The 26,524-nt window shown below is 33.9% G+C and overlaps 1 protein-coding gene across 7 annotated transcripts in view; it reads left to right on the top strand.

Moving 5' to 3' along the window:
* EPHA5 (EPH receptor A5) overlaps positions 1–26,524 on the top strand; it is a 348,533-nt gene that overhangs the window by 29,433 nt on the left and 292,576 nt on the right. For all 7 annotated transcript variants that reach the window (XM_045881077.3, XM_045881078.3, XM_045881079.3 and 4 more), the window contains exon 2: positions 5,765–5,829. In XM_045881077.3, the coding sequence (XP_045737033.1) occupies positions 5,765–5,829 (65 nt within the window). The remainder of the gene's footprint in view (positions 1–5,764; positions 5,830–26,524) is intronic.

The raw sequence follows: 26,524 nt of genomic DNA, 5'->3' as shown, positions 1-26,524 counted from the left end.
CAAATTATAAAATTTAGCCTGGAAGCAAGAAATCACATCTGTGCTGGTTGGGACCATGGAGAGAGGCTGGACAGCTGTACATCTGGGGTTTGTTCCCACAGATCAGTAAAATATGTGCTATAATTGAATCCAGTAGCTTTTCTGATACTGTTAAGTGGAAATCAATAAGCAAGCATCTATCAAAATCCTACTGTATGCAATGGGACTTTGATTCACTGCCTTTAAAGAAAAACAATGCCATCTTATCTGCTACTAATCCAAAGTATTCTCTCTTCATACTGTGGTGAAGGTCCTACTACCATTACAATTGTGTTTGGTTTTTTATGTAAAGATCATGGGGAAAACAGAAATGAAGTAAAAGTACGAATATGCCACTGTCACTCTATTTTACCTTCATGTTATCAAGGATCACACATTCTTTCACAGCCTTGTCCAACTAATGGTGGTGGGACTAAGTGTCCTTGAGCTGTCATTTAACTCTTTAAAGTTTCAAAACACCTTCATCCCAATGTATCATTTTCCTGGAGAAGCTAATAAATTTGTTTCTGCTTTTTATGACTAATATCAGCAAGATGTTAAGGAGGAAGATATGGAGTCAAAATGATACATGGAAAATTATGAATATTTGAAAGTTATAATCATTGAAGAGCATATTTGAATTATTAACTCAAATTAATCTTTAATTGTTAGAATGTGTGAAGTTGAGAACTTAGCAATCTTCTTATGCATATTACATTTTACTCATTCTATCCTTTCCTTTCCCTGCCCTTGAATCCCAACCAAAAGAATGAGTTAGCAACTGTCTGACTTTTCTGAAAGTAAATTCTTTAAAAGCCTTTCTCTTTTTGTTCAAGAAAACAAATTATTAATGTGTAGTAATAAAATTAAAGTATACTTCAGATTAGTTTGAATTAGTTTCAATTATAATCTGTTATTTGGTTGGATAGATGGTTAACTTATTTTTACTTATTAAAAAGTTCCTGTATTAGTAAATCTTTTTTTTTTCTATATTAACTTTAGGAATTTGTAATAGACTATATACTCATTGACCCCTGAAGAGTTATTTCTCCTGGAGAATCAGTCTTCACAATTACTGATGAGAGTACCAACCAATATGCCCATCTTCATTGTAATTATAAAATGGTTGAGGGAAATGACCTTGAAGACGGTCTTTCAGTTTAATAGCGTGACTTTATTTTAAAATATAAGTAATAGAATAAAAACATTTTCCATAAAATTTCTGATATCTAATTAATGTCTTCTAGAGTAACTGTGATATCAAACATTCCCTCTAATTATATTCATTAGTGGCTTCTCCCAGACAAGTTTTAATTAAGTTGTACAATGAAGATCAATACTCATTGTGTATTCACTGCAGTTTACAACAAGCATATATACTGTTCAGAACAATTTAATTACTGTAATTGTTGCATAGAAGATCCTTAGTGACTGTGCTCCATTACTGCCAATCTCCTCTTTTAATAAATTCGGTAATGAAATTGGGTAATGAACTTCTGAAAATTCCCATTTATATATACCCTATGTCTAAACTTCTGGTTTTTATGTTACTAGCTTAAGTAGTGGAGGAAATGGAGGCATTAATAATATCAGTGTTGTAGTGTTTTTTCATACACACGTATGTCACTTCCCACTGCTGTCTAAAATTGGTTTTGTTTTGGAAACAGATGTTTTCATAAAATTCACAATGCAAAGAAGATACTTATACATATGATTACTAAATTAGAAATTGAAAAACGTGTGCCATCATGAATGTTGAGAAATTATTAGAGCATAAATAAGAACACTTATAGTAACAGTTATATTAGTTATATGAAAAATAATTTAAGGGTGTTGGGTAATAAGAATAATCTATTTCCCCCTAAATACAATTTCAATTTTTATTACTCTTATTTCCTTAAATAGTAGTATTTTAATTTATAAGGATTGCCTTCAGATATGCTAACTTCTATTAATGAAAATCATGCTACTGCTGTGCTGCACAAAGAACGTGAAAATAAAGATTTTCTGGTAGCATCATAGGTGTATACCAGGGTTTCTTAAGTTTGGCATTAGTGAAATTTAAGCCAGATAATTCTTTACTGGGGGTGGGGAAAGATTTGCTGTGCATTGAGAAATGCTTAGCTGAATACCTGGTTTCTTCCCGTGAGAAGCCAGTAACAAATACTCCTCCCACCCTCCATTTTTTTACAATCAGAAATGTCTCCAGACGTTATCAGATGCCCATGTTGAGAACCACTGGTGTATGTTGATTCAGACACACCCTCTTGATCTGCCCACTGACCAAATGATTCATTAATAAGACAAACAGCTATTCAGCTCTTCTGACTGCAGGCTAGGTTCATAGGCATGAGTCAAACATGGTATTCTTTTAAGGGGACAATACAATTCTGTGTATTCAGTGTTTTGGAAATAATAATTGGGTGCTAATATAATATTCAGTAATAAAGAAGAATAGAGATGGCTTCCTAGAGGTAACAGTTCCCGAAATGTGGACAAATGAAGTTTTGTTGGACAAATGAAGTTAGCAATTCAAAAGGGGGTGGAAGGACATTTGAGACAGCTAAAGTAGCATGCGCAAAACTTGGAAGTTTAAGAAAGCTAACACTCTATATCTCTATCTATACATTTATATCTCTCTATATATACCTATTTCTGTCTCTATGTAAATATCTCTATCTACCTAACTATAATTTTAATTATTTTTCCTGAGGCATCAAATTCCAATTTCCTCTGAATTATATGAAAAAATTATAATATAGGGGCACCTGGGTGGCTCAGTCGTTAAGCGTCTGCCTTTGGCTCAGGTCACAATCCCAGGGTCCTGGGATCGAGCCCCGCATCGGGCTCCCTGCTCGGCGGGAAGCCCTCTTCTCCCTCTCCCACTCCCCCTGCTTGTGTTCCCTCTCTCGCTGTGTCTCTCTCTGTCAAATAAATAAAAATAAAATCTTTAAAAAAGAAAAAGTTATAATATAGTAATTTGCAAGTAATTGCCTGAAACATCTAATTTTACTCTTTTTTCAATTTCTAATTTAGTAATCATATGTATAAGTATCTTCTTTGCATTGTGAATTTTATGAAAACATTTGTTTCCAAAACAAAACCGATTTTAGACAGCAGTGGGAAGTGACATACGTGTGTATCTTATAAACCTCCTAATCTATTTCTTTGAAGAAAAACTTTTGACAAGATCATCATAAGAAAGATAATGTACATTTTGTTGTGGGTATTTTCATGTGTTTAGAAATGTATGCCGGGGCGCCTGGGTGGCTCAGTCATTAAGCATCTGCCTTTGGCTCAGGTCATGATCCCAGGGTCCTGGGATCTAGCACTGCATCGGGCTCCCTGCTCCACGGGAGGCCTGCTTCTCCCTCTCCCACTCCCCCTGCTTGTGTTCCCTCTCTCGCTGTGTCTCTCTCTGTCAAATAAATAAATACAGTCTTTAGAAATGTATGCCAATGTTGAAAATTCCCCAAAATGTATTAACAGCCAAGCTAGTATTTTGAATTCATTCATTTAATTTCACATACACATATATATTTTAAGCCAAAAAAAGAGTTAAGAATAGTAATTTAGATTAAAGTTAATTCAAGTGGGGGTAACTAAATTTTAGAAAGACATCTGGAATTCTGTTGGTAATAATAAATATTTGAAGATCCACATGTTACTAAGAGGTCTACAAGGAATGTTGTGTTTCTCATGGCAGGCTAGTTATGAATTCCTAGAATTCCTATTCACATCAGTTTGCCAATATAGGATTAAGTTCAATTTGACTGCCATCATAGTAGAAGGCCTTTAGCTTGCTAATTTGCTCTACTTTATCAGGTCTACACAGATATGCTGCTACTCAATATCAAAGGTGAATCAAATGAATCAAAAGGATGAATAAACATAACAATTTAAGTTCTGCACTCCCATGGTATTTAGTCATGTCTAGACATAGCCCTAGTGTCCCAGAAAAACTGAAATGAGGACAAGGGCATTTAAGTTTAATGTAACTTTATTCCCATGGAAACTAGAAAAGCCAACAAGAGAGTAAAAAGAGTATGGATCTAACTAAAAAATTAGATTTAGTGGGATGACTGGTGGATTTGCAAGGTCAGTCGGTAGTGGAACAGTTTTCGTTTGTTTTTGCTGTTTTCAACAATAGTTTTTCAGCTAGGCCAATTTCTTCTAAAAAAGAATAATCCAACAAATTATTTATTTTATTATTCTATAAAGCCACTCTGATATGTGTAGGCTAAAGATGATGCAAACATTCTATGGGCATAGATTTTTAGAGTTAAAGAGCTCAGAACCTAATGAGAGAAGTAGACAAGTATATTGAATACACACACATCATAGAAGACTGCCATATATATGTGGTATTGAGTATATATCTGTGTTTTCTAAAACTTTAAAACTTTGATTTATCTTTATATAACTAGTATTATTATAGACTGTTAACTTAGTGTATAAGATCTATAAGTTTGCATATGTTATATGAAATAAAAATGGATGATAAGGCTTAAGTGCACATAATTTCTATAGTGTGTAGAAAATTTTTATTTCAATTGTGATCCTAATGTCCTTGGTTGTAATAATTTCATCTTATATTTTCTTATAGTAGTATTGTAACACATTCTCTGTCTATCAGCTATTACTACTTTAGTACTCTAGCTTCACATTTACAGATAGAATCTTTTTTTTTTTTCTTTTTTAGAATTGGTAGCATTTCAAGGTAGTGTTTCTTGAATGTAGTATAAGGAAGCTTCAGTACCTCTGACTAGGGATAACCCAGTTGTTTCCCTTTCAGACTGTTTCAGCTGCCTGGTGTGCCAGGTAGATCACTTGGGATAGGCATAATAGGCTGGAAAGATGATCGTCTGTGACCCAGGTCTGAAGCTGTTTGACTACTCAGCATCCTGTAAGCTAGTTTAATTTGGGGTGGGGGGAGGAGAACAGTAGATAAACTTGTTGCATAAACACTCTTTCATGGCTTCCTTTTGTAATAATGATATTCAGACTTCCATTCTGAGAGTTCCAGATATTTATGTATATCCAGCCATAACTGAGGTCTGCATTTCAAAAATGTAGCTGATAGTTCTATAAGAAGCACATTGTAGACTGTGGTTATTTGTAAGTAGAAGATATTTTTGGGAATGCAGTGGACACTTAACTCTAGCAACAACCCTGAGAGCTGCTATAATTTTCTTGGCTTAGTTATGGGTGTGTAGATTTATTTCTTAATTTAACTTGCAATTTGGATTACAGATTTCAGTTAATATCACAAAAAAAATCTTACAAACTTGGGGATAGCTTATTTCTGTTTAATGTAAGTTATTTGTTAATTGCTTCATAATAGCTTTTCAGAAGAAAATACAATATGTGTAGTCACAAATTTATGGCAGCTTAATCCCCAAATTGAGAGCCTTTAAAGGAGTGGCATAGTCCTTACAGTTTTCTGTGGACTTTCATTTTTTTTTTCTTTTTACTAATACTTTTCCTTTATTCTTATTTGACAAGAAAGAGCACTTAGAGTAATGACTTGTTTATGTATTTTTGCTGTAATTGTTCTCCAAATGTTTATTCAAAATCACTTGTTCTTGTGCATCCAAATAATGTTTTCATTAAATTACAACTCTCATATTCATGATGAATACTTAATTTAACTTCAGTTATGTAAGAAATATGCACTTTAATAACACTATGAAAATGGTATACTTTTTTATACAATTGACTCAGTTTTGTGTTCTTTTTCTTTCAGTGAATTTGTTGGATTCACGTACTGTCATGGGGGACTTGGGATGGATTGCTTTTCCAAAAAATGGGGTAAGTCTTTATGATATTTTCCCTACAACTTAAGCTATCTGAGTTGACAGCATGTTAAATGTCACACATGAAAATTAACTGAATATATTTTGATTTGCTATTATCCTGGTTATATTGAACAGGAAATGAAAGTTAGCAACTCAGTGACCAGTGTTGATTCAAACACGGTTTATTTTGTATTTTATTCACTACATTAGGGATTGAAAATAATATAAGAAATTCCTTTAAATTTTACTGAGATTAAAAGTTTCTCAGACTATCAAGTCAGTAATCAAAGGTTTTCTTCCAATTCTTAAATTTTTCTTCAGTGAAAACTTTCAGAAAGGTGTTTCATTGGAATATTTTTATAATCAGTAATTGTTTTTGCTAGTAATTTATTTTACTGGTGTACATTAGAAATAAAGTATTTTGGGTAAAGATTAGGTAAGCCATTTTTAAAGCAATCTGCATGTTAATGTATAATACTAACAATCTTAATACATGGATTATATTAAAAAGTATTCTATTATCTTCTGCTCAATTAAAAATATATATTATCAGATGGAAAATGAATGTAAGTAAAATATTGTGGCATAAAATCATTATATTACACAGAAAATATAACTGTATTGCATGACTATTATATTCAAAACAATTCAGATTTTGAGAGATTTTTATTTACATATAACTTTAATATTTATGGTGACTAACATAACATAATAACGTTTATGAAATTAAAAAAAATTAACTATTTTATAATTTTCATACTCAAACTACCCAAATTCATTATAGAATCATTTTGTGGCAAGCACAAATAGTATTTTTCAATACTCTATTTTGAGAATTTAATTTAAGCAATTTGAACATTTAAAACTTTATGGTATAGTGTGTATATGTAATTCATTTAGAAAATTTTCACACTGGTAATAATTCATATGACTTCCAAAGTTAATTTTGGTGTAATTAAGTAATCTAATATTGTCATAATCCAAATATTTAAAACTTATTGTTATTATTTTTTTGCATTTGATGAAAAAATCAGGTGTATTATTCAGTCCTTTACAAACAGAGTTATTATGGAGGTAAAACGAGTGGTATTAATTGTTCTAATTCATAGTTTATATGCTAACATCCTAATCTCAATGTGATTTCTTTCATTAACATGGTATTTCTTTTTGGTTGTTAAAAATTATGGTTACATTTAGAGATACACTATAAATAAAGTATATTAACAGATTGTTAAGATATTAGGACATAAATATAAGCCAAAGGGAGAAAGTATAGTACCAACCAGGTATAGCTAGTGCCAACATAATGGTGTTTATTCTCTTAGTCCCTCTTTTATCTTTCTTATGTTCTTCCTTCTTCCTTTCTGTTTTCTTCCTCCTACCCTTCATCTCAAATCATTTTCTTTCTTTCATCTATCATTACCCCTGTACAAGTAAATGGCTGGCTAATATCCATCTATGAGAACCTATAGCTATATTTTGTACTCTCAATTTTTTCACATACCAAAAATGATCTGTTATGTCAATATTTTAAATTGCCCTTTCTGGGAAGATGGCTGACAGGTGGGGTTGAAGTTAATTTTTTAAAAGCCTGAGAAAATATGTCATATTCCCTTTGAATCTAGTTTTGTGTGTCTCCTCTTTCTATCCAGAAGTTATTCAGAAGAAGATTTGTCAGAGTGCATCTTTGAGGGTAAATCTGATTCGTAGTTGCTTTTGCAGCTAAAATTTGGGGGGAGATTACCCAATTTTGTACATGAGTTTTGTATAAAACACAATCGTTTCCTTTATAACAACATAGTCCCTTCATATCCAGAATGAGCTCTATTCATTCTAACAACTTTATGCTTTCTTTTTCTTTCCATTATAATTGTTAGTATACTGTATATTTTGTTCGGTTTTTAATTTTTTCAAATTTTTAGATTTCAATTTATATATATATATATATTTTTTTTTTTAGAGAGAGAGTGTCAGTGAGGGCGGGGGTAGGCAGAGGGAGAGAGAGAGAATCTTAAACAGGCTCCACACTCAGTGCAGAGCCCAACACAGGTCTCGATCCCATGACCCTGAGACCATGACCTGATTCGAAATCAAGAGTCGGATTGTGAACCGACTGAGCCACCCAGGTGCCCTTCGTTCAGTTTTTTAATCAATGAGTTTCCTTTCCAACATTCTTACAATGTTTTGAATTATGTTTCTTTTGACATAACTATGCCTGATGTTAATTTTAAAGAAAAAAATTTAAGGTAGAGAAACTTAGTGAATGTGCATTTATATGCCCAAGTATGTACTTGTCCACACTTGTCCAATGTGTACAGTACATAGATGTTTCATTTTGTGTTATGTCATTCAAATACAAAGTAAAGGAAATTTTAAAATTATAGTTTAAAGAAATGAGTGTTCAAGGTGTAATTAATTCTAATAAGAATTAATTAATATATTACTCTATTGTTAGGCTGTGCCATTTATGATTAGATAAGCAATCTTATTCTAGGTGAAATATAGATCAAAAGTGATGCCATCGAAAATTGTGGAGTAAAGGCCTCTACAAATATTCTTCTCCATAAAAGCCATGAGAAAACTGGCAAACATTGTCAGAATCAATTTTCTGGAACTCTGGAAATTAGCCAGTCATGGAGCAATACAGGGATCATTTATGCAAGAAAAATGATGGACTATTGTTAGAACAGCAGCACTAACTTTAGCATTTTAAAAAAATGTAAAGATTAAATTAGGTTAAAAATTTTATTATTTATTGGAACTGGATATTTTCTTTCTTTCTTTCTTTTACTTTATTTTAATAGCGTTATCATTTTAAGGTGCCTTATGTTCTTTCCTGCATCTCCAGCTGTGAGGTAGCCTTCAAAAACCAAAAACCTGCTGGCAAGGTAAAAAAGCAGCAGGCTAGCATGCACTGGATCAGCAGAGTGGGACAGGAGATTCTTCAAAGGCTGGATCCCAGGGAATTGTCCTTATTTGATCTGATAGCTTCCGGGAAGACTGTTCTTGTAAGGCTGTCTTGATTTGATCTGACTCAGAACTCCCCCAGTCTGAAAGCCTTTATTAAACTAAGTGAATAAGAATAATCTCCTTTTCAGAATATTTTCCGAACTTCAGGCCTTAGGAATGAATATTTTATTTAGTTACCCCAAATCTGCACTTAAGAATTAGGCAAGTATTTAAGAGAAACACTGTTATCCATCCCTTAAAGTCATGCACACATTCCACACACTTCTTAGAAACAATCACTGCACCTGTGATACATTTTCTATGCTTGTCAGCTCCTGGGCTTCTTATGCCTATCTCACATTTACCATTCTGCACTGTTTCTACAAGTTGGCTCAGGTCCCGGCATACAAGAGAACTTCCGTAAACATGTATTAGAAGGATAACTTACTTTATTGTGTTTAAATTTATAAAATGGAGCACAAATTACTGAGGTATAGTTTTACATAAGGATTTAAAAAGTGGGACTGAGAGTAGAACTTGGCACAGTGTCGGCACCCAGCAAATATTCTTTCTTTGACCTTCTACTGCATTTCTATTCTCCTTAAACCGAGAGATCCAACAGGTTTTTTGTTTATTTTTCCATATAAGTATATCCATTTGAATTCCTTGTCAGCACTTAAAGATTGAGAGATTTCATATAAAATCTGAATTTCTGGCTTCTCTGTTTAGTTGGAAGTTTCAGAATACTGGAACTAGCAGCCTTCTATGACCTCAACAGCCCAAAGCTGAGTAAAGGTTGCTGTTTTGTGAGAGTCAGCAAATTATCCTCTTTGACTCAATTTCCATCTAATACTCTTCTTATTTAAATTGCCAGTCTGTAATGTTAGCAGTATTTTAGAGTGGGTCCAGAGATCTAGCCGAATGGGGATCAGCGCTCACAGAGCAGAGTCTGTCTGTCCCTCCACCCCCTCTCCCCGCTTGTGTGCCTGCACGCATGTGTGTACTCTCTCTCTCTCAAATAAATAAACAACATCTTTAAAAAATACAATCATCAGGATTTTCTTTTGTTTCAGGAGGGTCTTAAAAAAAATCTCTGATTATTACATGCTGAGATAGTTTCTTCCTAGATTTTGTTTGAGTACTTCACCTTAATCAGGAAACATCGTTTGAATTTGGGCTTCAGCATGTGCTCTTTAGCCACAGCATATGAGAGAGACCGTACGTGTATGTGCAGGCACATCACGCACACATACTTCATGGTAATAACTTAAACTCTCCTTCCCTTTTTTAATCTGGACATATCTAGAAGTACTATATTACAGCAAGGTTTGCTTTTTATGCAAATTTTCTGCATTCATTCATTCAATAAGATTGGGCACTTAGTATATGTCAGTGAGTTTTCTAGGCACAGTGAGTATAGTATAGCACTGAAGAAAACAGAAGTCCCTGACCTGCTGGAACTCGAGGCAGCGTTATTATTTTTAGAATGAGTAATCAAAGTGTGTTAGAACAATGTGGCCAATGAAATGCTTTCTAGTTCTGTCTTTTCTTTCTATAGATGTACAAAAGTGGCAGAGAGGTGACAGTATTTGCTCAAGGTCACTCTGGTAGTTTGTGCTACACTGGGAAGAGCACATGTATTATATTTGGCACATGTGGTATCATATCATTGTTTCTAATTGTCTTCCCATGAAAAAATACTTTTGCAAGTACATAAATTTATTTAATACTGACAATGGCAATGCAAAAAAATATACTTAGTATTCTTCTTGTAGATGAGGAAAAGGAGGCTCAGTAAGGATAAGTGAATTGCCCAAGGTTAGGCAGCTGGTAAGAGACTGATTCTATTTCAAGCCCAGGTCTTCCAGGAGACTGATTATTTTAAACCAGAGGCGAAGTCCTCCAAACAGTTAGGTCTCCAGAGACATGACTAGATTCTGGATGTTGCCCAGATTTCTAGTTTATATAAAAGAGTAATTGATGCTGAAAAGGAAATTCATCTTTAAAAAGTTTTAAATGAGCCAGAGTGGGTTGCATTCTATCCATTGCCGGATCATAAGTGTTTGAAAAAAAATGTATATATAGCACATAAGTGCTCAGGAGTATGTTGCATTTGTTATATTGTGTGTATTTAATACACACACATATAATTACATAATAGATAGATCATTAAAGGAATGAATTAACTTGACTCCCAGTTATATCTATAATTCACTATTGTTTTGGGGACCTCTGTGAATCTTGGCTTTCCTAAGTGCTAGGTGGGGTTGTGTGACTATTATGTCATTTGTCTCCCAGTATTGTTTTTAGGATAAAAAGCACCACTTGATCCCTAAACTATCAAAGAAATAGAGAAGATGTTGGTTGATTTAAAGGCTGCTTCTCTATTGCTGTTTCCAGATATATCCAGAAAGCAGCATTTTGGTAGTTAAAAGCAATAACCACTCCCCTGTCTCTTTGGCATTTGACCATTGAAAGAAGTTGGTAGAGTTCAAGAATTTTTGTATTTCGACACCCAAACATGAGACTCAATACTCTAATTTCACGCTGAATACAGTTAAGGAGCCTGCTTCTCCTTCTCCCTCTGCCTACCACTCCCCCCCGACTTGTGCTCTCTCTCTCTCTGGCAAATAAGTAGATTAAATCTTAAAAATAAAATAAAATAAAATACTTGTAAGTTTTACAACTATTTTAATTTTTCAAGTGAATAGACTTTATTATCTTCACTTTCCCATTAAATGGCATGTATAGTAGCAAATTCCATATTTAGATTTCAGAAAAAGGTAAGCAAAACCGTCAAGAATGTATTTTTCTTTAGAGGTAAAAGTCGGGGCGCCTGGGTGGCTCAGTTGGTTAAGCGACTGCCATCGGCTCAGGTCATGATCCTGGAGTCCCGGGATCGAGTCCAGTATCGGGCTCCCTGCTCGGCGGGGAGTCTGCTTTTCCCTCTGACCTTCCCCCCTCTCATGTGCTCTCTCCCAAATAAATGAATAAATAAAATCTAAAAAAATATATAAAAAAATAAAGGTAAAAGTCATGTTGTATAAATCCCATTTCAATTAAGATTATGCAAGTATTTAGAATAGATGAACAAACTTCATAGCAATACATTTATCCCAATTCTCTGATTGAATCATTTGGCTGAATAACAGTAGAATCAACAGACTCTTCTCAAATAACTATTTTCTAGGGGACTAGAAAATAACTATTTTCTAGGGACTCTTGATTTCAGCTCAGATCATGATCTCATGATTGCATGATCTCAGGGTCCTGGGATCGAGTCATGTGTCAGGCTCCAGGCTTGGCAGGGCGTCTGCTTGAGATTCTCTTTCTCCTTCTCCCTCTGCCCCTCCTTCTCTCTCTGATACAAATAAACAAATCTAAAAATAAAATAAAAAATAAAATAACTATTTCCTCACTTAAGGCTTTCCTCTCTCTCCCTTTTATTTTCTTCCCTTAAACACTCAATCTTGTATCCATAACTTTATCAGCCTATCTGTACAGAACCTGAAGATGTATTTTGCTTCCTTTTAATTACATTAAATTTATTTTAGTCATCTTCTGAAGCATTTAATATTGATTAATCTTCATACTCTAAGCATAGATGTAAATAACATTGTTTTCTGAGAAATTTTAGCAAGTGTTTTCAAGGCTTATCCTCAGGAGAATATAATTAATGGTCATGATGTTTGTTTAGAGTAGATTATACTCTTGTGTCTCAGAAATTCCACTATTGCTCTTTTTTTTTTTTTCCCATGTGTTGGTCTTACAAAAGATCACAAGATACACCTGCCTCCTTTGCTTTAGTGGAGGCTGCCATTTCCCCACTGAGTTCTCTGTACTTCCTGGAGCTCGCAATGGGCAAGCCACCACATTCCCCAGTGCATCACCTCTGAATTGTGCTGCAAGCTCTTCTTTTATTTTTGCTGTCTCTTCTTTCATTCAAATAAAATAAGCTTTATTGTGAAATCTTTTCTTACGCTGATTGCAGGGGCTATTAGGATCATTTGCAATAATTTATTCATTTGAGAAAGATTTCAGAATATTGACTTAAATCATATTTGTAATAAAATAGAGACAGAGTAACTGGGTCTCTGCCTGGGGGAGAAAGAACAAGCAATAGTCTTCCATTCAAGATACTTCAAAACAGGAGTTTATGGCTTTTCTTGTTTTAGTGTCACTTTTTTCTATGTTCTGATTTCTTTGAGCTAGAGAACCTGTGTACTTACTTTTAAAGTTGAAAATAACTCAGGTTTAGATTATTCAAAATGGACTGTGGATATATTGTTAGTGTGTTACGTGGATTCACTTGAATCAGGAAGAACTTAAACTGGATTTTCTATTCTGATACACAGATTTACCAAAAGTGTGTGTGTGGGGTAGTTTGTGTATGATTCATTTTCCCCAAAATTAAAGGCAAAAAGGATGAGGAAAAATATTTGAACACTGGTAATCGCTTACATCTTGATTATGATCAGGGTAAGTTTTGCCAGAATCTTATTTTGGCTTTGCTTTCCACTGAAGGAGAGGAAGGATAATGACAAGCATTGAGGCCCACACTGAGCACAGAGAGGCTAATAAAGATTAACGTAATGCTGAAGTGGGTAAAAAAGAACACATTAGTGGATATAGAAAAGCACTTTATTTGGACAGTGATAGAAAATAATTCTAAAGGGAATGGATATTATACTATATAATGCAAATGCCAGTATAATGAAGAACAATCCTGTTCCAAAGTAGCTTTGTATTCATTATTTTTTAGAAAAACAAAAAGAACACCCAACCCGTAAGGTAATTAAGATAAATAATTTAAGGAATTCAAGATAGTCATTAAGCATACACTGAAGTTTAGAAGAAGTACAATTTTGCATTTAGATTTCCCACATGGAAACTTAGCAATTATGAAGAAAGTTCTTTAAAATGTCCAGCTCTGCCTTGGCATACGAGGCAAATGTTGTATTTAGTCTTTGATATATGCAATTATATTGAATGAATTAGTAATAGTCACAGTATATTCCTGCAAAATGGGATTGAGACATGCTTGTATTATTTATTTATTAGGTATCACTTTGTTTATTTGTTCAAAGTCACTATAAAATATTGCAAATATTTTTTTCTTTAGAGGCTCTCAAAACACTTTCCCACATTATAAGGGATACTCTCAAATGTAAACTGGAGAATGACCTTATCCATGAAATCCTTTTGTTAATCCTTCCTTAACCTACCTGTAATCACCTAGCTAAAGGCTTCATCCTTCAGACCATGGTTTAAGTCCTGTTTCCGCAGGAAGATATGGCTCCAAGACTAATTATTCTCCTCCCCGTTTTCAAATCGTGCTGTGAAATTCTTCTTCTTCCCTCCACCTCAACCCCTATCTCTTTTTCCCTCCAGATTGCAGTGTGTACAGCTATGCTATCCATACTCAACACCTTGTCTAGTTTTCTACTGAAACAATTCTTCCCATGCATTCCTTTTTTGATGGATTTTTCCATTGGTCTGTATAACAAGCAGGGAGCATAAATGTGAACAGTTTGGCAGATCATTTCTAAAGAGTCATATACAAGTTCCTGTCACCTCGCCTGTGATGTGAGACGCCTGTGTACACACTTGCATCCAACAGTCGTTTCCCAATATCGTTTCCACCTGTTTCATACTGGGTCCTCATAGTTCCCTTTTCCTCATTATGTCTATGAGGATTTCTAGGTTTCTGTCTAGACTTTCTTTGCCAAATGGTGTGGTCCATGTAAAATCTAGGTCTACAATCCTTTTCCTTCTGAAAAAAATGTTCTGCTCTCATTGCTGTTTGTACCAGTTTCCATATGTGAATATGATGATTTTTTTTTTTTTTTTGCTCCCATCTTCCCACTCATTAATGAAGATGTTAAATAAAACTGGGGCTTCCAGAGGTCCCCAGGGTCCAAACACTAGGTATTTTTCTGAGTAGTTTGATTGCTGTTTATCATAATCTTTTTTTTTCTCCTCTCACCATTCTTCAGCTGTTTTCAATTCATGTGACAGTGCGCCCATGCAAGTCAATTTGAATTAATTTTGCAAGCAAAATGCTTTATGGTTCTGAGTACATAATCTCCCTCTCCCACAGAGAAAAAATATACTGTAATCATCCAGCATTCCTGTTGATTATTTCCATTAAAGGCAGCAGGGGGAGAGAGAATGCTCAAGACTCCTCTCGTGTTTGAAGTTTTTGAGGTGTTTTTGCTATTCATTGCCTTATTCTTTCCTCCCCTCTGTTTCTCTCTCTCTCTTTTTTCTTTTATGCTATTCATTGCTTACACTAATGCAGAAAGTGATGGTCCAGACCACTCAGCTTGCAATCTCTGTCCTCTGGAGCCTAGCCGCTGCGATCTTTGTGATCTTACACCCCAGCACACTTTCCTCCAAATGAACTAATTTCTCTCTTCTTAACTCCTCAAAGGATTCATATAAATTTCTACCTCTAGCGTTTTGCACAAATTGCTTGAACTGCTTCACCTCCCACCCTCCATATAACCCATCTTACTGCTAATCATATTCTTTAAGGCCCAGCTGAAGTTTAAAACATGAGACCTTTAATTACCCCTCAACAGGGTGACCACTTCCCAGGCTGAATCAATATGGCACTCATTGTGTATTGAGCACACTAAAATTTAGATATTTTAGATTTACCTATTTTTTTGTGTGACTACTGTAAGTTTCTCCAGTGTAAAGACCTTTTTGTCTTTACCCCTATCATGTCACTCGATGCCTTTGATGTAAATTTACACTAACTATGTCTGTTACTGGTTGATAAATAACTAGGCATCTGAATCTCTAGGAAGTGGTGGTTGTTTGGAACGAAAAGACTTCACATTTTTGGCTAAAAATAGAATAATGGAAAGCGACATCAAAGTGTTCTAATTCATTTTGTGTCATGCAATCCTGAGCCAGGATTATTTAATTATACAACTTATTTTACCAAAAGACTAATATATGCCAAGCACTGAGATTACATTGATAAACCATTGCTCTCCTATGCAAACAGACACGTTTGAATGACATCACCTAGAATTGTGAAAAATACAACCCGTACAAACATACACACAAATCTGGGGTCCACTCTCTATTGGGCTCAATCCAGATTACTAATTTATTTAAATACTGACCTCCTTAGAAGCAGTGTGTTTGACATGGAGACTTTGAAAACAGTTAATCTAGATTACAAATCTGGCTCTACCTTTTATTACAAATGTGTAGCAAGTTGTTTAATCTCTACATCTCTATTTCCTCATCTATAAGTTTGTGTATAAGACTACTACTGAACAATGTTCTTATAAGGATTAGGGTGAGGTAACACTGTAATGTTTAGCACACTGCCTGGCCTTATTAAACAGTGTGTGGGGTTGCTACTATTCTTTATCTTGGTTTCCGTTCTTGGTTTTTGTTCTTATTTTTATTTTCCCCAGGAGGTACTTAGTAACGGATGCACTTACAATATCATTATATCTTGATCATTATCTTACTAAGTATATTTACTTAAAACGTAAAGATGGAAAAATATATTTGTTTGTTAAATAAAGCATCAAGATTCTTTATTAAATGAAGACTTAAGAGGTTTTACCAGAAGTCACCTGGCCATTTACATGGTAGTACACATATAAAGATTTCTAAAACATTTTTTTTCCCTGATGAACAATTCACTTTCACAAAAACAAAACAGGAATGTGCACTAATTGTAGCAAGAAGTGAAAATTCACAGTGAAAGGAGAAAACTATTTATCAAAAGCAGAACGATCATTTTGTAGACTGGTGGATGCTACGGTCTGAATGTTTGTGTCCTCATCGAAATTCATATGTTGACATCACAGGGCCCCTGATTGTTTGAGGAGGTAGGGCCTTTAGGTTGTGCTTAGGTCGTAAGAGTGGGGCCCCCATGAATGACATTCGTGCCCTAATGAAGGATTAAGTTAGACATTCATGAAGCAGAGGAACACTATTTCCGTTATCTGTGTTCCAGATCAAATATTAAGAAATAAAGCTGAATTGGAATGTATTTTCTGAATAAGTTCAGATCCATCACCTATGGCACTGTATAGTCATAATAACATTTTGGAAGTGTTAAAATCATGTAAGGAAATCCCACATAAAGAAGCAATATTAATTGATAGTAAATATTGGCTTTCTCTTTTGTTTTTATATTTTTGTATCTGCAACTTGCTCATAAGCAAGAGACTTGGCTTTAGATGCAGCACAGGGACTTTCAGAACCAGGTCAGCAGTCACAAGGGTGATTTTCTTGGGCTCTAAGGAAACAATGAGCTAATGGGATGCTATTAGTTTTATGCCTACTCGTAATAACTAGATGTAGACAGAAATATGCAGCCAAAGTAACCTGGAAGCTACAGAGATATTTGTGTTACAGAAAAGAAAGATGCATAGGACATAGAGAATACAGTCAATAATACTGTAATACGCTTATTGTGGCAAGTGTTTCAAAAAGTATGTAATTGTTGAATCACTATGTTGTACAGATGAAACTAATCTAATACTATGTGTCAACTATACTTCAATTAAAAATTAAAATATAAAGAATGACAAAAGATATGGAATCAGTAACTGCAATGAAGCCCAAAATATAAGAATAGTGGTACAAATAACACTAAAGTTTTAAATAAATCAAATAGACCAATTAAATATCAAATATAATTTAAATAACTCAAATAGACCACTCCAATAAAATTATTGAATGCTGAGTAAAAATTCATATGTATTGTAGAAATGACTCCTCCTCTAGAGTAAAAATACATAGATCTTTTTTCAGAGTATTAAATTTTCAGAGTGTTAAATTTTCATAGATTTGTTTAAGACCACTGTCTTAATCTGTTCAAACTGCTATTGCAAAATAGCCACAGAGTGGGTAGGTTATAAAGAGTAGAAATTCATTTCTCAAGGTTCTGGGGGCTGGAAGTCTGGGATCAGGTTGGCAGAATGATCAGGTGAGGAGCCTCTTGCAGGTCTCAGACTTCTCACTGTGTCCTCACGTAACAGAAGGGGGCTAGCCCTGTGCTGCATCTAAAGTCAAGTCTCTTGCTTATGAGCAAGTTGCAGATACAAAAATATAAAAACAAAAGAGAAAGCCAATATTTACTATCAATTAATATTGCTTCTTTATGTGGGATTTCCTTACATGATTTTAACACTTCCAAAATGTTATTATGACTATACAGTGCCATAGGTGATGGATCTGAACTTATTCAGAAAATACATTCCAATTCAGCTTTATTTCTTAATATTTGATCTGGAACACAGATAACGGAAATAGTGTTCCTCTGCTTCATGAATGTCTAACTTAATCTTTCATTTATTCCACTCTACATTATATACATCAGGGCAGGATAGATGACAAGGCTGTTGGAGAAGTTTCATTTTAAACAGAGGTTTGTATATTTGGGCATGCCTGGACTTTTAGTAGATTATAACACGCAAATGTGTTATAATCCAATGAATCACAAGCTCTGCTGAGATTATAAATTATTCAAATAATGCAAGATTACTCAGTTTGTATCACAAATCCTTCCAGTCTGCACAATTAAAGGCATAACAATAAATGTAATCCTGAGAGATGAAGTCATTCCATTAAGCAAGATTTGCTGGTTTACTGTTTGCTTTATTTTGATGCCAGATTGAATAATGAAATTTTTGAAGGTAACTAAGTAATGATAGTATTTGGTATTTATATCATCTTATAATTTTGGAATTCTTTTACATTCTTAAAATATACAGACTGAGGTTGTTATGATAAAAAATAGCATATATAATTTCAGCGCTAATATCAGGAAAATTAATGTGGTTCCAAAAAGTGCTATTAGTATGTCATTAATCTAGAAGGTGAAAGACAGCTATCCTGTCATCAGATATCGATAGTGCTTTCTAGCTAGCCAGTCATCAGTGGTTTTCATGGTAACATTATTCATTAGTGCACTGAAGTTCATTCCTGACATCTACATACCAATTGTGTTGTTCTTTGAAAGTAGAAATGAGTATGAAGATACAATATCATATACTCAATCAGTAAAATACTGAGTTGAATATTCTTTTATGCACTCCACATCCTCAAATGGAAATTTTAGGACAAACTGTGAAAAATAATGAATGTATTTTCATTGGATTTTATGGTTGAGGTTCTTCGTAGTATTATACAGTATGGTCACATTTCCAATACACTTTAAAGAGTGTTCTTTAAAAATGAATTCATATTGCCTGAAACTGTGAAAATCACAACCACAAAACAGTGGCAAGAACAATACAACAAACAATAATGATAACAATTTGTGAGTTGTTCTAAACTTTAATTATCTGTTTACTCATGTATTAAAAATGATTGGTAATTTTTAAGATTCTTTTCATGCCCACATTTTATGCTTTTATGGTTCTGACTTTGATTTGAAATCTGACAGAATAAGTGATAATAATATGTACAAAGATATTAGCACTAAGAATTAGTTCAAAGTTGGAATTTATGTAAATCTAATGAAGAAATCAATTCTATGGTTCTAGGTGGGGTAGTCAAGTTTGAGAACTGAGGTGTGAATTTGTTGAAGTTTGATTATTTAGGTATTGTTCTGTACTGATGTTTGGGCCATATCCCTCCCATTCATCTGTTAAAATCCTAATGTGATGATATTAGGAGGTGATGCATTCAGAAGGTAATTAAGAGCCATCAGGATAGAAATAGTGCCCTTAGGAGATGAGGCAGGGGAGAGAAGTATGTCTCTCTGTCTTTCTATCCTCTTGTGTCTCTCTGCCATATGAGAATATAGTAAGCCAGACGCTAGATCTGCTGGGCCCTTGATCTTGGACTTCCCAGCCTCTAGAACCATGAGAAATAAATATGTGTTGATGAAGCCACCTGGTCTATAGTATTTTTTATAGAACCTGAACTAAGACAGGTGCCAATTTCTATTTTTCTAAAGGAGTAATAAGTTATAAAGTGGTCAGACCCAGAAAAGGCATTGAGAATCTTTCTCTCTCTCTGTTTCTCTTGCTCTCTTTTGGTCAAACTATACATTCCATAAATTGAATATGTGTTTACTAAACAAGATAGACTTTTCGGCATATAGATGAAGGACGACTAGAACTCCTGAATCGATGCCCAATATTTCTCAAAGGGATGTTTTGGTAAAGATTGAAACAGGAAATAAATGTGTTAAGCTAAAGGAATTCTATACTCAAGTAAGTTTGGGAAATTTAAATTAAATGGAATTAAATAGTTTTCTCTACCTGCTGCATTATACTAAGCCTTTAACGTATTAATGGCCATGCAGGTTATATCACATTTGATCAGGAAACATTTTACCCACTATATTCAGGAACATCTTCATGAAGAATTTTCAGTGGAACACAGTTTAGGAAACATTTTATTCAAATAAAGAACTTTTGCTTTTAAAACCTATCTGAATGCAATGATACAGAGAAATAGGAGTAAAGGAATATGTTTTTCTCCTTTATCACAATGGCACATGGAACAGTGCCTACGAACCACTTTCCTACACATGCCTGGAAATTTTGTCTAAGGCACCATAATAACAACTAACTAGTCTGCCACTGAAAATTACAGCCTACACACAGTTGGATGGACCACATTAGGCTTATTCTACATACATATTAAAGAAACATAGTGAGCTCGACATGCAAGCTACTGTTGGAGATTTCAGATCTACTTTTTCCAAGGGTCAGTGAAAGGAATTCCCTTCTCATTTACATAAATGAGAATCAGAATAATTTATTTAGCTCCTGCTTTACTTAAACATCTATATACTCTCATCTATTCCTTCTTGATGGGACAGAGGAAGAAACTGCAAAATCACACAGAAGGTTCTATTGACTCATGTCTTGTGAAAATAGTGTATTTTATCTAAATCTACTGCATCACACACGCACAAGGGGATTTTCTAAATAAAACTTTGATTTGAAATTATATGATCTTACATATAACCTTAAAATTATGCCCTTGGACTTAATTTCTTGATGTAGTTGTGGGTTTATATATTCGTCGATTTGCCCAAAAAATATTTATCCAACAAATCTTTTGGTGTTGTAGAATTATACTAGGCATTCAAGATACAGAGATGCAACAGACATTGACTTTTTAAAAAAAATAAGTTTTAGAACTGGAGATTACATCATTATACAATTGAATACATAAAACAATTCAAGTCCTGTAAAGGATTTTGACAATGAAATTTGAAACTCTAAAATCAGATAAATAATATTTAAATATTCTATCAAAATAGTGAAGTAGATAATAGTGATATTTTTTATGGACTTTGGGGAACATAGGGAGTAAGTCTAATATTTAATGATATGTTAGACCTCTACTACAGTATTTATCAAACCTCAGAAGTTCAAAAATGTTTTTTGTTATTGCAGTAAGCTGATGTTTTATTTCTCTACTGCCACGGACAAATATAAATATCAAGCCATGTTTTACAAAATGCCTCTTTTCAAAATGTAAAATTGTTACTCAAAGTATAACTTAGCTATATGTGATATTCAGTTAACATTTATTGAAGCACATTCTTTAAATAAAGATTAAAATAATGGCTGACAGACCCACATACTGGGATCCAGATGCTGGCTGTGTCAGTTGGTGATTCCAAAATCAGTTTTTACTTATTTTTAACTGTAAATTGAATCATTTATTATATTGTGGACAATTGTTTATCATGTAGCTACAACCACAGTGACAAGGAGATTTTTAAATTTAGCTCTTTTTTTTTTTTTTTTTTGCAATGGCCTCCTTTTGTGAATTAGGTCAAGTAGGTCAATTACTAAATCTTTCTAGAGATGAGAATATTGACTTACCTCATAGGAGAACTGGGAGAGAAATATTAAGCACTTTAAGTGCTTGATATCTTAATATTTCTGAATGTCATAGCTGGCATCATTTGATGATTAGAGAACATAACAGCTTGCTTTCTTTATTGTATCCTGTTTGATTGCATCTGTGCATGAAATGAGGTGCATATGTAACATGAAAATCATTCATAGATGTGTGTTATCTATATAGTCATGTAAAAAGACAAGTAATCATTTTATACATTTTACATAATAAATTGGCAATTTCAGAAAAAAATTAGATTCATGAGGCACAATACTCTTTATATGCATGGCTTTCTCTTCTACTATCTCAGTCTATTGCTACATTTAGTGGATTTTCCCCTACAACATATCTCTATGTACTTCTTTTACATTCTATAACGTATGTAGGAAAGCACATATGATCAAGCTCACTTAGTTCCATCATAAGGGAAAACCTTGCTTCTTTAGTTATCTAATCTTAAATACCATTAGTGCTGTAGTAATCAGAACAATAATGTATATTAAACATTGAAATCTGAGGTGGTCATTTCACCTGTGCCAATTACTATTTTTAAATAATAGTTGTTTTTATTTTTTAAAAAGTTTTTTAAAAATGTTTTATTTATTTATTTGAGAGAGAGAGAGAGAGAGCGTGCGCATGAGCTGGGGCAAGGGGCAGAGGGAGAGGGAGAAGCAGACTCCCTGCTGAGCAGGGAGCCCCACATGGGGTTCGATCCCAGGACACTGAGATCCTGACTTGAGCTGAAGGCAGACGCTTAACGACTGAGCCACCCAGGCACCCCGGTAACAGGTGTTTTTAAATGACCATTTTGTCTATTGAATTTGTTAAGTTCCTTTAAGGATGAAATTATTTTCAATAATTTGCTCCCTTAAAGACATCTACCTTTGAATTTATTAAAATATGAAGAGATGGGGCACTTGGATGGCTCAGTTGGTTAAGCGTCTGCCTTCGGCTCAGGTCATGTCCTGGGATGGGGAGCCCTGCATCGGGCTCCCTGCTCAGCTTCTCCCTCTCCCACTCCCCCTGTTTGTGTTTCTGCTCTAGTTGTCTCTCTCTCTGTCAAATAAATAAATAAAATATTTTTAAAAATATGAAGAGAAAGATAACAATGGGAATTTATTCTGTTACGATTTTAAAAAGAAGTGCTGTTTTTAATAGCAGTAAAATGAACATTCTTATCCCATCTATAGTCAGTAAGCTGCACATCCATTGACGTGTGACAGCCACACTCCACAGTAAATTTGTAAATCGCTAATATGAAAAGCACTGAATAATGATAAGTAAACTTAAAAGCATTCAATTTTTCGTTTTGAAATGTCACCAGGATTGTCTTTGTATTTAAACTAATTCAATAAAATTTTTATTATTAATTATTTTTATCTCCTATTTACCTTTCCCAGAAGCATAATTATTCTTTCCACTTTACTCTTACCTCTATTACCATAAATTTCTCCAGGTTTTTCAGCTGAATTCTGTTTTCCTAGTTTCTGATTGGTATTATAATTTGTAATAGTGAAATGTGAGGTTAGCTGTTAGATCAAGGATTTTACCTTAATTTTTTGTCCATTATTCATTAATTACTGATGGATTAGCATTTTCTGAAGTTTTACATAGAATTTAGTATTTTTGTCAAATAAAACCTTAAGTTTTCATTGTTAATTATAATAGTTGCCATACTGCTATCAAGGCACATGGTTGTTAAAACACATAGTTCATTTATTTCTAAGAATAAAATACTCTTATCACAATCTTTAATGTAATTTCATTAGGAATTTTTGTTATATTGTTCTATGACACTCAATAATAGGTAGGGTCTATTACCATTATATGATAAGGAAGAAATAGTGCTATTCAGATAGTCATTATGGAGCCACTTACTCCAAAGTTTTTATGCCTCAGTCTCCATGGTGTGGCTATTTTGAATACACCTAGAATTCCAAAATCCTGGAGCCTCCTGCTTCATATAGCCATCTTGGAAAGCTATAATAGAGACTTAATATTTCCTTTCTAACACTTGTCAGAAATCCAACATTATATGATATGGTATCTTACTATTATATACCTCCTATGAGAGTGTCTTAAGTATAAATATAATGTAAGAAACATGCAGTTGTCTTTCTTGTTCACTGTTGTGTCTCCAGAGCATAGTACATGATCAGTATAATTGTTGCCTGAATGAACAACTAAATGAATGTGTGGTTGGAAGGGGAATTTTTCCTCATTTTCAGGAAGTATGGATTCAGATCCCTGAGATTATTGTAAAAAAGCTATGAGTACTAGGCATCCTTGATTATAAATTTAAATATGCTTCTCATAGAAATGATATCATATATATTAATTATATATTGCATAGGTTAATGGCCTTATGTGAGACTTATGGCCTAGGGACACAACTTCCTTTAATAAAAGTGTTTTATTATAGGGATATGACTTCTAAGATTCAGATAGATTAATTACAAGTAATTTGGGAGTGCTACCTATTCATAAGTTAAACTACCTGAAGTCATGTTGTCCAAATCAGTTGATAATAAATTATTATATAAAGAATACGTACCCTTAAAATGAAGTGTTAATACAATATTTGACAGTACCTAGTCGGCTGAATCTCTAACATGACACAGCAACTGCTCTGCTCTTATTGATAATTGAAGCTATATAAACTCGAAGTTCAAATACTATGAACAGTTTTCTTCAAAAGCAGACCAAGTTCATTCTGGGAGGCATCATTCATTTCTTCTTTTTCACAGACAAAACCCAACAAGCATCTCTAAGAACTGTAATTATGCTGTTCACCAACCAGTGATTTAAAAATTAACCTCAAAGCACTCCCTAAATAAAAATTTATTATCACTATTATGACCACCTTCTATTATCACTATTGTTTCATTAAAAAAAGAGAATTCTTGGGGACCTAGGGTGACCTAATCAGCTAAGGGTCCCACTCTTGGTTTCAATTCAGGTCATGATCTTAGGGTGGTGAGATTGAGCCCCAGTCAGTGAGGAGTCTGCTTGAGATTCTCCCTCTCTTTCTGCTCCTCCCCCCACTCACTCTCTCTCTCTCTCTCTCTAAAATAAATAAGTAAATCTTTAAAAAAATTAAAAATAAAGATTCCAAAACTAATGAGAAGCATATAATCCCCAAAGAAAGAATATTTCATTAACTTGAAGAAATTTGATTTTATAGAAATACTTAGTACATTTTTCTCATTTCCTTAAGAATTAGTAAAGACTTTGTCATGTTCCATTGGCTAACATTTGGGAGTGAGGTGAAATTTGTGTCTTCATTTACAGACTGGAACATTTGACTTCTGTCTAGAGTTTTTCCAAATTGGCCATGTTCCTCTGCCTTGAACACACTTTGGTAAATTCAGGATATATGTGATTCAGGTTCATATGTGAACAAATAAACTAAATTAAAGCATAAGTGTTTTTCTAGAAAACCTTTACATGTTATGATATTTACTGTTATTTCTAACTCACTAAGAACCTACTTGGTAGATTTAATCAAAACTGTAATAAGTTTACAGTTTATCTTTGAGGAGTATACCAAATGAAATACTATTTAGAGGTGATTCTAAACAAAAGCGTTACTGTTTTGTAGAATAAAGCAATCTCAATAGAATACAATTACACGTTAGGCCTGACTGAATAAATTTAACCTTAAGACTCTTACCTAAGGTTTAATCATACCATAGGCTGCAGCAAAATGGAAGCTAAGTGAAACTTTAATCTGAGGACTTAATGGACTGCAGCCTCTCCTTTGAAGCCAGAGTGCTGATGGTTATGTCCGTTGCCCAGTGCACCTACCCTATGTTTTCCCAAATTTCTAACAGGCTCAGAAACACATCCACATACAGACACACGCAAACTAGTATTGGATATAGAAAAAACACTCAGGAGATTATATCAGGATTAAATATACCAACACAGTAGAAATCCTAATAAAAACATTACATGCTCGAATCCTGTGGAAGAGTTTTATGGGAATACCTCAATATTTGAACTCATATTCTTGTCCCTGGACATGTGATTTTATTTCTAGTTCTGGGTCTTAATTTTTCTCATGGATTATGATTTCTGTACACTTTTCACTTTGTTTTTGGTGCTTCTAGTCATTTTTTCAATGAAATAACATTTATTATAAATCTTTTTTGTACCAGTACTGTGTACATTGTAAATGGAGAAATGAAAGACTCATAATCTTTGCTCATAGTCTAATGGAGAAAATTAAGTTGTATATATTAATTCATAAACATAATCACCCACTTACTATGTTCCAGTGACTGCATTTGGCATTGGAAACCAAATATAGATGTCATATCTCCACTTTCATAAAGTTTAAAACCTAGATTCATTATACCAATACATTTGTTAACTCCCCCTGACTTCTGGCCACAGTAGTATTTACCACTTCTGGGTGTAGGTGTCTTCCAAGTTGGTGCATGTTGTCAGAACTAGCATATGTAAAGAAGGAAGCAATTTGTGAAAACAAGTGATATTTTCCAATGTTTTTATTTCATTTTTTGTTCTTTAACCTCACTAAACATGACTTGATATTTCAAGTAGGCTCTATGCTGATTAAGGTGAGAATCGTTTTTCCAAGACCAATGTCTGAGGTTAGCAATTACTCCATTGCTTTTCCTAATGAGTTTCAATATATCATGCAAAAAATGGTGACTTCATTCATAAAGATACATATAAATGTCTGATACACATGTAAGTATTGAGCATGCTACTCCCTGAATTTCATTCCTCACTTTCTGCTCTTCTTCCTGCCTATTTGTAAGAAAGAAACATGTCACCTAGTGTTTTTTTTTTTTTTTTTTTTTTTCACCTAGTGTTTTTCCACTTCATTCCCATGCATGGGGAAGGCATTGAGGTCTTTGTATTTATGAAAATTCACT

The sequence above is a fragment of the Mirounga angustirostris genome, unplaced genomic scaffold (assembly GCF_029215605.1).
Source record: "Mirounga angustirostris isolate CCGP_5_RB_7025 unplaced genomic scaffold, mMirAng1.0.hap1 SCAF_2, whole genome shotgun sequence".
Lineage (NCBI taxonomy): Eukaryota > Metazoa > Chordata > Mammalia > Carnivora > Phocidae > Mirounga > Mirounga angustirostris.
This window is presented reverse-complemented; position numbering and strand designations above follow the sequence as displayed.